At 38.0% G+C, this 13401-nt stretch overlaps 1 protein-coding gene across 6 annotated transcripts in view; it reads right to left on the reverse strand.

Moving 5' to 3' along the window:
- C6H15orf41 (chromosome 6 C15orf41 homolog) overlaps nt 1–13401 on the reverse strand; it is a 230905-nt gene that overhangs the window by 154181 nt on the left and 63323 nt on the right. For all 6 annotated transcript variants that reach the window (XM_023230243.2, XM_023230241.2, XM_023230242.1 and 3 more), the window contains exons 2-3: nt 9120–9165; nt 8165–8229 (exon numbers count right to left, since the gene is read on the reverse strand). In XM_023230243.2, the coding sequence (XP_023086011.1) occupies nt 8165–8229; nt 9120–9165 (111 nt within the window). The remainder of the gene's footprint in view (nt 1–8164; nt 8230–9119; nt 9166–13401) is intronic.

Raw genomic sequence — 13401 nt, forward strand, 5'->3', positions numbered from 1 at the left:
TCTCTAGTCACTATCTCCCACTCCCGTCCCTCACCTGGATAACTCATGATTCAATTCAGATGTCACCTTCTTCGATCCACTACCATAGAAGAGTAAGTTAAGTGCTCCTCATATGCAATCGAGGAATACGCTGTACATCTTTCTATCATGTAACGTAACATGTTGTATTTGCCTATTACTTGGCTACCTCAAACCCATCCCCCACTGTAATGTTGAAAGCCTCATGAAGGTTGGAGAATTGTATTTTTTTTCAATGTATTATGCCTACCAAGTACTTTGTTTATAGTAGGTGATTATATACTAAAAAATCACCTTATATTTTTCCTTTAATAAATGAAAATTTAAATAATTTTTAAAAACCGTATTGGACAAGAAAGCAGAATTAGGTATGGAAATTTTCCCTACAGTATATTATTTGAGTGAATAAGTTCTGGGTATTTGTCTCAGAGTAATAAAGTCAAGAGGTGAGGTCCTCCATATAACTGCCAGAAGCAGGTACTAAATTACATTATTTCATGCGTATATTTATAAAGTTGTATAATTTTCCTGTACGCCAAGTGGGGTAACAGCAAATTATTTAAGGTGGGGAGAACTTCTAGATCATTATAACTTCCAAATAATTCTAACAAAGCAATTTTCCACATATTGGGGCCACCCTTGAATGTATTATTTGGAAAACTAATTGGAAAATATGCACATTCAGAAGCAAGAAGAAAAAATAAATAAATAAAACAAGGCAAATGTGCTTTAGAGAAAGGTCCCTGGGAAATAGGTCCATTAAGAACCTCACATCGGCCGGACACGGTGGCTCACACCTGTAATCCCAGCACTTTGGGAGGCCCAGGCGGAGGGATCACGAGGTCAGGAAATCCAGACCATCCTCGCTAACACGGTAAAACCCCATCTCTACTAAAAAAATACAAAAAAAACTAGCCGGGCGACGTGGCGGGCGCCTGTAGTCCCAGCTACTCGGGAGGCTGAGGCAGGAGAATGGCGTAAACCCGGGAGGCGGAGCTTGCAGTGAGCTGAGATCCGGCCACCGCACTCCAGCCTGGGCGACAGAGCAAGACTCCGTCTCAAAAAAAAAAAAAAAAAAAAAGAACCTCACATCAATTTTCACAAACAAGTCCACTGCACTGATACGATTGTGTGCCTGTAACCACCAACAGTGCGTATTTACTATGGTTTCTGATTCTGGGTCAGCATCTTTAAGCCTGTACTGATACTGGGCTATCTTTACAGCTTTCTACTTCAGTTTCAGTTACCCGAAAAGTATTTTGGAGGGCTATGTGTCAGGTCTTATTCCAGGTTCTGAAGAAGCAACGGGGGGGAAAAAACCATTCATGATCCCATCATCACCGAGATTATATTACAGTGGTGACACAAACAATAAAAAGACAGGGAGATAAATATACAGTATAATGGTATATGCTAGAATAAAAATGTAAACTTAGACGGGTTGCTCAGAAAGCCCCTCTCTGAGGGAGTGACACTCGAGTAGAGACCGGCATGAAAGGAAAGAGCATGACATAGCGAGAGCTGACTGGAAACAGTGAAAGAGAGTAGTAGCTAGATGCCAGACTACCTCTTATACCAGAGATCTGTTGCTTTAAGTGAAAATGACATGGCTTCATGTAAAAGTTGCATCAGTCATTATCCTGCTAATGACCAGTGAAGCACTTCTATCAAGTTTAAAGAAACAGAAGGTGATTAAACAATAATTACAATCCTCTGTATCTATATATTTTATATAATATTAAAAGCATGATCATACTGAATACTGTGGAAATTCCTAATTATGAGGTTGGTAAAGCTTCCCAGTTGGTCGTATAAAGAAACCAAACCCCAGGGCACTGATCAAACCCATCTGGGCTCTCTTAGCTGGTAAACAATAAAGCTATGGAACCCTGAAATAGAACCCCGATCCCCCAAGGCCTAGTGAGGTGCCGCATACATTGAACATGGTGGATCTGCTCCAAATGTATTTGGTTTCCAATCTGCTTTCCAACTATATCCTATAATATTTCCTAAGTGCTAGGAATGAAAAATTAAGTTTAATTTGGCCTAGTGAGGTGCTGCATACGTTGAACATAGTATTTGTCCTAAATGTATTTGTTTTCCAATCTGTTTCCCAACTATATCCTACAACACCTCACAAGTGGTAGGAAAAAAAATTAAGTTTAATTTCAGGTTATATTTGTCTTTTCTGGAAACTTTAATTACCCCCCACATCAAAGTGACAGATCAGGCTTTATTTAAATTTTCAGATATGCAATCAAAGGGACATACTAATTACTGAAAATATTCCATAAAGACATAATTAGAAAATCCTAATGGTACCTTTCTCTGCATCCTCATCATAATCTTGTGCAAACTTACAGCACTGCACTTTTCACAATGGTATAAGGGTTTGCTTCTGTCTCCAGCAACCCTGAACGCTCTTTGGGGTAGGGCTACACAAATGAATGTTGAACCTTCATCCAACCCTGGCAAACATCCCAATTGCAATTGGGATATAAGGATGTCATTCTCAACACTACATTAAGGTGACCTGGGCTCCATTCCTAATGCCCAGGAGAATTCATGTGTCTCTGCATTCTTGCTAGCATTGAGTTGATCCAATTAAGAATTCAAAGACTGTATTTTTTTTTTTTTTTTTTTTTTGGGATGAAGTCTTGCTCTGTCACCCAGGCTGGAGTGCAGTGGTGCAATCTCGGCTCACTGCAACCTTCGCCTCCTGGGTTCAAGCGATTCTGCTGCCTCAGCCTCCCAAGGAGCTGAGATTACAGGTACGTGCCACCACACCTGGCTAATTTTTGTGCTTTTAGTAGAGATGGAGTTTTGCCATGTTGGCTAAACTGGTCTTGAACTCCTGACCTCAGGTTATCCACCTGACTCTGCCTCCCATCAAAATCTGTATTGTACATGATTTCATCATGATTAACAGAAACCTCATAATATCTAGATAGTAGAAAATGTTTTCTGGCTGGGCACGGTGGCTCACACCTATAATCCCAGCACTTTGGGAGGCCAAGGCAGGTGGATCACTTGAGGCCAGGAGTTTGAGACCTCCCTGCACAGCATGGTGAAACCCTGTCTCTGCTAAAAGCACAAAAATTAGCCTGGCATGGTGGCGCGTGCCTGTAGTCCCAACTACTCAGGAGGCTGAGGCAGGAGAATCACTGGAACCCAGGAGGTGGAGGTTGCAGTGAGCCAAGATTGCACCACTGCACTGCAGCCTGCGCGACGGAGAAAGGCTCTGTCTCAAAAAATAATAAATAAATAAATAAATAAATAAATAAATAAATAAATAAATAAATAAATAAATAAGTTTTCTCAAGCTTTTGAATTATTGAAGAAATTTCCTCAGTTCTCCATGTTGTATATAAATAGACACAGCTCGAGAGTTTACTTTGAAAAATCTCTATTCTTTCACACTGTACTAATGCCATCTTATTTCTAAACAGGAAATATTCTTGGTGAAATTTGTTTGGGTTCGCCTAAATTGGTGCACATGAGCATAAGTGCACATGCACCCAGTTGGTCAGATCTGCAAGTCCCCATCAATAGCAAAGTTTAGAAATATTGTCTCCATTTCCTCCCTTCTCCCAGCACACTGGCGGAAGAGCTAGCTTTAGCAGCGTTAGATCAGACCTACAGAACTTTATTCAGATGTTCACAGGTAAAAAAGGTTGGCTTAAATATGATATTGGTAATGTATATGTGATAAAAATTGTTTCTGAAAATCTGGACCACTTTTTGGTTCAATTAGCACCATCTACTTTACACTCATTATGCCCCATTTACAATGCTAAAACTCAACAATACAAATGTAAGACACGGTACCTGCCTTCAACTGTTCTTTTTGGTGGGAAAAGAGCTGTGTACCTAAGTATGTAAAACGCAGCAACAGAAGTGCTAACAGGTATGTCTATACAGAGTGCTGTGGGAGTTCTAAGAATTCTCGATTTGGGGTGTCCGGGCCAACTTGTTTATGTAGTAGTCTGGAAATAAACTTATCATCTTTACTAGTTTGGAGGGAAGCAGAAGGTGTTCCAAGCTGAGAGAAAACACTCAGTGACAGAGTTGTGGATCTTCTTAGGCCAGAGTATGGAGAACTTTGCCTTATATTTGAAATGAGTACACATTAGTTTTATCTCAGATATAAATGAGTCTTTCACACTCCAAAAACATCATAAAATGGGCCTTCTCTGAGGACCTTTTAAGGATGATTTCACCCATAGGATATATATTTATTAGTCCTCCTGTAGCAAAGCTAGATGATGACATATACCTTCTGTATAAAGTCATTTTAACTGGCAAATAGGCATCAGGAATTAACTGGCAAATAGGCCCAGGTCACCTTAATATAGTATTAAGGATGACATCCTTATATCCTGATTGCAATTCAGATCTTTGCCAGAGTTGGATGAGGGTTCAACGTTCATTAGTTTTTGTGTAGCCCTACCCCAAAGAGTTTTCAGGCTAGCTGGAGACAGAAGCAAACCATTACACCAGTGTGAAAAGTGCAGTGCTGTAAGTTTGCACAAGATACTATGAGGATGCACAGAAAGGTACCATTAGGATTTTCTGATTATGTCTTTATGGAGTATTTTCTGTAATTAGTATGTCCCTTTGATTGCATATCTGAAAATTTAAATAAAGCCTGATCTGTCACTTTGATGTGGGGGGTAATTAAAGTTTCCAGAAAAGACAAATACAACCTAAAATTAAACTTTTTTTTCCCTAGCACTTATGAAGTGTTATAGGATATAGTTGGAAAGAGATTGGAAAACAAATACATTTAGAGCAGAACCACCCTGTTCAACATATGCAACCAGTACAACATTTCTAGGCTGTAGTTTGGTAATATGTAATACTTTTGAAAAATGTTCACATTGTTTGCACCAATAATTACATATATAGAAATATTAAGAAACTAATCCAAAATGCAGACTCATGCATCAAGATGTTTATTACAGTATTATTTACAATAATAGAACACTGGAGGCCAGGTGCAGTGGCTCACGCCTATAATCCCAGCACTTTGGGAGGCTGAGGCGGGTGGATCACGAGGTCAGGAGATCGAGACTATCCTGGCTAGCATGGTGAAACCCTGTGTCTATTAAAAATACAAAAAATTACCCGGGCATGGTGGTGGGCACCTGTAGTCCCAGCTGCTCAGGAGGCTGAGGCAGGAGAGTGGCATGAACCCGGGAGGTGGAGCTTGCAGTGAGCCAAGATCATGCCACTGCACTGCATCCTGGGCAACAGAGCAAGACTCCGTCTCAAAAAAAAATAGAACATTGGAAACATATGTTCAATAAAGGAATAATTCAGTAAATTATGATACTTTCATTTGATGAAATAAGGCAATCAAAAAATGTTTATAAATGCTTTTTACAAAATAATATTATATCATATACATTTTTCCAGGTATAAAACTCAGGATTCACAATTGCTTATAAAATATGACCTCATCAATATAAAAATGGGCTGATAAAAGACTAAAATGAAAAATGCCAGTAGAGATCTCTGAGTGGCACAATTATGGGCAATCATTCATTCCTTTTTAATACTACCACAAATTAAGTATTGTGAAAATACTTAATTTTCACAATAGCTAAGTATAACTTTATAAAAGAAAACAATTAAATACAATTGCCATTAACATTTTCAAATTACTTAAATATATTTTGATATAACAAATACAATTTGGCTTTATTCTAATCTGCTGGAAAACAAACAAAAACCTTTTAAAGCCAATTTACCTTTAGCATAGACAGGAACATTTGACCTGCACATTTCAAACAAAAGGCTACTGAGGTCAATCCATCTGAAAGGTAACAATATGGCCTGTCCCCAAGCACAAAGTGCAGGGCAGAAAGTCAGACAGCAGGTTGGTAAAGCCAGAAAGTGGTCAGACTGCTTTTTTTCTGAGACTGTCCATTAAGGTCTAACTTCATGCTTTTGTTTCAAATGCTGTAACTCTTCGAAATAATTGAGACGGTCATATCTAAATAAATTTAAAGAAATCTATTTATGTATTCTCATTGTTACCACTCAGCTGTTCATCACTGGGTATATTTAAAGATATTTATTTCTGGGCCAGGCGTGGTGGCTCAGGCATGTAATCCCAGCACTTTGGGAGACTGAGGTGGGAGATCCCTTGAGGCCAGAAGTTCAAGACCAGCTTGGGCAAGATAGCAAGACCCTGTCTCTACAAAAAAAAAAAAATTTTTTTTAATTAGCTGGCCATGGTGGTGTGCACCTGTAGTCCCAGCTACCAGGAGACTGAGGCAGTAGGATTGCCTGAGGCCAGGAGTTTGAGGCTGTAGTGAGTTATGATCGTGCCACTGCACCTCAGACTGGGTGACAGAGAGAGACACTCTCAAAAAAAAAAAAAAGATTTTATATATATATATATATATATATATATATACACACACACACACACACACACATAAAAGATATGTATCTGTTTCTGGCCTATACTACCCAGATAATCCAACAAAAGTATGTTCATACTTCAATAATCACATGAACTTTTTAATGAAACTTAGATTTTAAATAGCAGCACCTAGTGATCCTAGAAATCATGTATTAATAACTAAAACAACGTTCTTACAATGAGGCAAATGAGTGTCAGAGGGCAGTCCCATTATCTGTTAGTGGATCTCCGGATTTCTAGGAAAGCACACTTTCCTTTCAAATGCTCTATTTTCCATTGTAGACATTACAAGGCTTTAAAATCCGGACATAAAATCATATTTTATATGACAGCCTAGGACTATAATGTTTACAAACAAGAATGTATTTTGGGCATGTAAATAACCTTCAGTGCTTCCTTGAAGAGTCTGGATGCCAACAAGGTGCAGGCTTCACAGCACTTCATGGGCCATTTTTAATTTCATATGTATAATTTAGGTTATGACTTTAATTTGAATGTCAATTTCACCAAGAAGGTTATTACTTCTGAATAAATCATCAAACTTTACAAAGTCTTGTTTAGAGAGGATCTCTCCTAGACACAAAAGTGTGTGTGTGTGTGTGTGTGTAATGAGTGCATGTTATCTTTCTTTGACAAGTATTACTACTCAAAGCATATCTTTTACCACAATTATATTGCAGTGAATAATTTTTTTTAAAAAATCCAACTTCTGTGACTTTCCTGTTCAACATCCCTTTCTTGATTCTAAATAAAATGACTACCGAAACATGACACCAATATTTTATCCACGTATTTATTTCATTCATAAAATTTTTATGCATAAAAATCATTCATCTTAAATCAGTGGTGTCATTCTCACCACCGAAAGGTTCATCTGTCAATCTTAAGTATAATAATTTAAGAGCAGATTTCAAACAGTTTTCATTTCCAATGTGCCCTTGGAAGATTTAAGAAACCAACTAACAATTTCTAATGCAAACCATTACCATTTAGTGTTATAAATTGTTCAGTCATATTACAATGACAATACAAATTTAAATCAGAGCTATTTTAAAGATTGTTTCAGAACAAGAAGTTGAAATCTATTTATAATAAATTAGGCTGAAATTAAAGTATCTCCTAGATACTATGCTGTCAATACCCAAGGTTGTCTTTTAAAAATACAAAATCCCGTTTAAAATGTGAGTTATACACTGTAATATATCTCCATGTGCCTTTACTTGATACATCTTTCCATTTCTAAAATGGATATCCTAATACCTATGATGCAAAATACAATGACATCCAAATTCAATCTTCTTTTTTCAACTTGCTAATCTAAGAAATGAAAATTGGTTTGAGAACTTTCAAATACATGTAGATATGTGTATACATGAGCATATGCATTTAGACAAGATATGCACTTATAATAAGTTTCAAGTAGCCAACTGAGATTTCATAATATTGTAACTACATCTCACATAGTATGTGCACACGCACGTGCGCGCGCACACACACACACACACACACAAAGACAGCCTTACCATACTCTTTAGATCTACAAAACAAAGCATTTGAAAACTCATTCAAAAACATACTAAAAGTTTTGAATAAAAGACTTAAAACAGAATGTCTTGGGATTCGATATAGAAAATTAATAACCTAACTTATTCATAATTATTATTACAATTAATAGGTACTATGATACCCTCTAGTGGGGCAGGAAGGTCATACCTCTGGTAATAACTTTCAATTGCTTCTGAAGTATGATGTTTGCCATGTGTTCTTTTAATGTGTTTCTGAAAAATAAAAAAATAAAAATCTTTGTTATGTCACAGATGAGGTTCAAAACAAGAATGACGTAATTTCTTGAGCCCAATGACTAGCACAGAGGGAACGCTGAATAATACCTTGGGAATTTTGGTGATGGCAGGACTTCTTTTCCTTCTACTCTACGAACCTATGCATTTTAATCTCCATTGCTTGGCTGAGATGTCTTCAGCCTGTACCACAAGGTACAGTATATATGTAAAAGCCAACAGGGTTATAGTAATTGAATCTAAATAAGTTTGCTTAGGGCTACAGAGGGCAAAGAAAAACTTGTTCCCTCTTCCAACCTTTGTATTAATTTTCCCTCGATTCAATTCCATCTAAGTCCTCTGCACTCTAGTTTTACAATCCAATTGCCATTTTTAACCAGGAAGAACATTGCTTAAAAACAACTTATTTGAAAACTACAAAAAGTAATTCCATAGAGACTTGCCACTTGACTGACACCTGTCATCTCATGATAAATGACTCCATTTTCTGCCTCTCTTGCCTTCTGCCACTCCAGCAATGGTCATTTATCATCATCTCTGTCAGCAATGGAAAGCGGCACTGACAGTGCAAGTCAGCAAACATTTAGCACATGGAACCACGCAACACAGGGAAATTATTATTGTCAGAATAATAATGGTTTAGCATAATTTATTACAGGTCCACCAAATAAGCAAAGGCTAGATGTTATTAGACAGATGGATGGGTAGGCTTGGCAGGCCTCCACCGAGACGCAGGCGGTGCTTGATGTGGAAAGGAGAACATCCTCCAACCCAATCAGAGAGCTGGCAGTTCAATTACAAAGAAATAAAGGGACATTCATCATTCAATTAGGCACCTGTCAACCCTCACAAAGGAGAAAACTTCTAACCTGGTACTCCTGGGAGAAGATGCTCAGCAGAGTGGCCTGCGATTGACTGGAACAAATAAAAGAAGGACAAAGTTAATTACTGGAGTGCACGGCAAAGAAACAAAAGAGAAAGGAGCTTCAAAGGTAGGCCTGCTGCCCTGTAATCTAACAGAACATGAAAACAAGTGTGGAAAAGTTGTTCCAGATGAACACCTCAAACAAAGGCTTCCTGCTGCGGGGTCAAGGAGAGAGAAAAAAGGAAAGGAGAAAATATGGATGGTCTCAAAGCAACTATCACATTATTTGGATGTTTTAAACTTTAGGATGATTGTAAATCATATTTGTAGAATGCAATGGTGTTAAAAGGGACCAGAAGAAAGCAAGGCTTATCTCCGTTAATAAGTGACACAGCTCAATCTCATAAACAGTAGAGAACATGCACTTCATTCATTGACAACGTTCTGAAATTAATTTTGTTAGCAGACAGGTATTCTCCTCTACGGCTATCCCAGTTTCAGGGGGAAAACTTTGGTCTTTACTAGAAGTAGCACAGTGACCACTGGAACATTTCCACTGACAGTGGCATGCTATGAAAATAGAAGCTTTCACAGCAAGAAGCAGAGGTGCTTGGAGTGAATCGTTCCTAAAAACTGCCCTAAGCCTTATTCATCTAAGACAACACACAGTGTCAAACACCTGGCAACGAAGCAACCTGAAAAACGTTCTTCCCAAGTGGGAATCTTCCTTTTGCAATTGTTAACATTTAGAAATGGAATGGAATTTTTCTTTCTCTAAAAAGCAATCAATATCCCACTGCTACTCTTTTCGACTGCCCTTTATAGACACATCTGACTTATCGTATCTTGAGAACAATTATTTCTATTTTCCTACTAAATGCTATCTGAATAGATTACATTTTAGATAATTCGACTTTTATAGTATGCCAAAGGACTGTGAATAAATTTTTTTCTATTTATAAATGCAAAAACCTCTTTAGCTCATCACAGGTAATTTAGGGAATGTGAAATAAAGTGACACCATATTTGTTTACTCATTGTCTAGATGTCGTCATCTTCTGGATAACATTACAGATTTGGCTTCGGACACTTTCCACCCTTACCAAATTACAAGAGGAGGTTAAAAAAATACCCTAAATGTTCACCAAGGAAACTGATAAATTATTAAAAGAATATTTCAATAACTCAAAAGTACAGAGAAATGATTAAATACAATCATCAATTCATTACAGTCTGGTTTTTTCAATTTCCTTTTAAAACTGAAAAGCACCTTTGAAAGAGGCAATTTTATATAAAATCTTCCTAGTTTGTCTGGTTTGACTGAGATTAACACCCAAATCACATACCCTAGTAGGGTTGCTGACAATAATCTTCTGGGGTGGGGGGGTGGAGGCAAATTGAGGCCCAAATCTTTGTAAACCACTTAATAAATTAATGTTAGATATTTAAGTGCCATAAATAGACCCCCTCCTCATTGTACAGCAAAATGCATTTATGTTATTAACCATCTAATGGTACACAAAATGTCATTCTTTATGCTTCAAAAAAGATGATAGAAGTAAATGTATTTGGAATGAGAAAGTCAGGGACAAATGACTAATGAAAAGAAAACTAAACGGTAAATAAAATATAACTGTAGATGCCCAGAATGGGAAGAGGCAGCTGGAGTAAGTTCAAGAATAAATAGTTTAAAACGAGAAGCTGGTCAGGAGTTGAGAGTACTGTATAAGTCAAGGATAGGACAACGTCTTCAGCTAGAAAAATGTCTTCAAACTGCTTAGAATTCAATTCAGCTAAAACCATGGACAGAGCCTGTGAAGCAACTCAGTTTTTCTATGGCTGAGAGGGTTAGAGAGATTTTTGCCAGCTTACACTGGGGGTAAAAACTGGCTAGAACTATTAATAAAAAGAGAAAATGACTTACGTTTACATAGTAATGACAGAAAGAGAGACACGGGTCCAAAATGTTTTGGTTTTGTTTAAGTAATTCAAAGCTGTAGAGAATAAAGTGAACTTTGCTAGGGAGTCTGCCAGCCAACTATGTGTTTCTGTATGCGCTAACCTTCTAGAAGAGTGTTCTGACCAAATGTCACACCACAAGGAGCAGGAAAGCAGTTTTAGTACAATCAAGATACTGACTTCAGTGTATATTACTTGTACTTTCTTCCAATGTGTTAATGCTGAGAAGGGACAATGAAGGGAAAGACTGGGCATGTGGGGAGAACAGAGTCTCATGATCTCAAGGCTCTCTCTCACCACCTCTACCCTGCCCACACTGTACCCCCCCACTGTGTTTGATCTGTTTGGCCAAGGGGAACAGAAGTTACAGAATAAATTCCATTTTCACTAGGTTCACAAGAAATGTGGTTTCCAGCTAAAGAGGAGAGGAGAAAAAGATTCTGCGCAACTGAAAGGTCTACCTTAGACATCGCAGTCCATCATTCAACAGTACCACTGTGCATCTACAATGTCCCAAGGTAACATGTATGGGGAACTATGCCATCAGAATCAAAAAACTAAATAAGGTGGACAGGAGTTGACAGAGAAGAAACTTTCAAGTACACACACAAAAGTACACACACAAAAAAGGCAAAAATGAGAATGCTGTCAAGTACTCACAATTTTTAAATACAGAATGAAGTAAATCATACCCTGAATCTTTACACTTTATATCGCTTAGCATATATGGGGTTTTAAATTTACATAATCAAAAATGCAGTCATTTAATTTGTATCAAATACCCAGGATATAGTATTAAAACCCCATCAAAACAGTTTTGCTTGTATTTTTCCAATGCTATCTCCCAGATTTAGCTCCGCACCCCGCAGCTGTCTGGGTAAAGGAGAGCATGGGAGTGGACCCAAAGAATGGCGAGGTGAAACCCTGTCCAAGTCTGGAACAGCAACAGCCACGCCGCAGCAATGTGGAAACAGGTCTGAAGGAAAAACCAGCACTGTGAGGATGGCAGACAGAAGATGGAAAGAGCTTGGGTCCTTGAGGACACTGTGGAACTGCTCAGGAGACCATGGAATTGAACTGACCAGCCTCCGTTCTTATTCTGTGTAATTATACATGGCTATTTTTTTTAAATCTCCAAACCAAAGAAATAAAACTCTTCCCAGGCCTCTGTGTTCTCCAGTAAGCTGGAGGCGTGATGAAGGGCTTTGAGACAAGGTGCTCCAAAATGGTGCCACATGTACAAGCTGGAACACTTGAGAGTGGTTGTCCATTTCCATAATTTCTAGTTCTCCCCTTAGCTGATGGCGGTAATTGGCTTCCCTAAAATTGTTCCTCTGTCTGTCACTGACTCACTAAATTGACATGCCTGGAGATCATAAACAGGTGTGTGATTTTCCCATATAGACTTTAAACATTAATGGGGTACTATTTGTTCTCATGTTATACTGCATTCAACATTCTTCAAACCCCTGATATAAAAACAGGCAACAAACTAGTTCCTCATGTGATATTTAACTCAATGTGCTCCCAAGTCCACCCAGCTAAGATACTTGGTAACATGAAAGAGCCTCAGAGAGTTGGGAGAGTGTAGCTTAGATTAAGAGGACAGCTGAGCACAGACTTAGTTGCAGTGCAACATTCATACAAAGGTGAGGTCCTTATGTTTCTAGATGGAGGCCTAAAAGCATGCAGAACCTTAAGAGAAGGCATCACGCATTTTATGTTCCTCCTCTTCTTGAGTATGCAACCTCTGAAAAAGACCATAAGGAAGTAAATACTTTTACCTTAAAGCTCTTTTTCTATAGAATCTAGGAAGCTTAAATGTGTACACTCTACTGGGCTCAACACTCTCTGAGAAAAATAAATATTAATTCTGGAGCTTGAGAAGAAGCAAACCAATTAAAGAGAGATAAAGCAGGATACTCCTACAAAGCATTGTATTTGGATATACTTGGACATCTCACAATTACTAGGCACACCTCTCTAAATCTGTGAAGAATACAATGGAACACCGGCTGTCTGTAGTTAATGATTCAGAGTGCTAGTCAAGGCATATTTTCTGTAAAAGCAATGCAGCTACAATTTCTTGACCGCCCCCCAACCCCCCTGCCCACACACACATACCACACACAAATTTGAAATGTAGAGCCATTTTTCCCTCTAAAATTAAAATAGAATTCAACAATACTACCACAAACTTTGATATAATACTACCACAAACTTTATTTTTTAGGAACACAATGCAAAATGGAAATCTGGAGGGAGATTACTGATACTCTGGGAAATTACTGAGGGGGGAAAAGGGAAAAATCTGTAAACTAAGTTCA

The sequence above is a fragment of the Piliocolobus tephrosceles genome, chromosome 6 (assembly GCF_002776525.5).
Source record: "Piliocolobus tephrosceles isolate RC106 chromosome 6, ASM277652v3, whole genome shotgun sequence".
NCBI classification, from domain to species: domain Eukaryota; kingdom Metazoa; phylum Chordata; class Mammalia; order Primates; family Cercopithecidae; genus Piliocolobus; species Piliocolobus tephrosceles.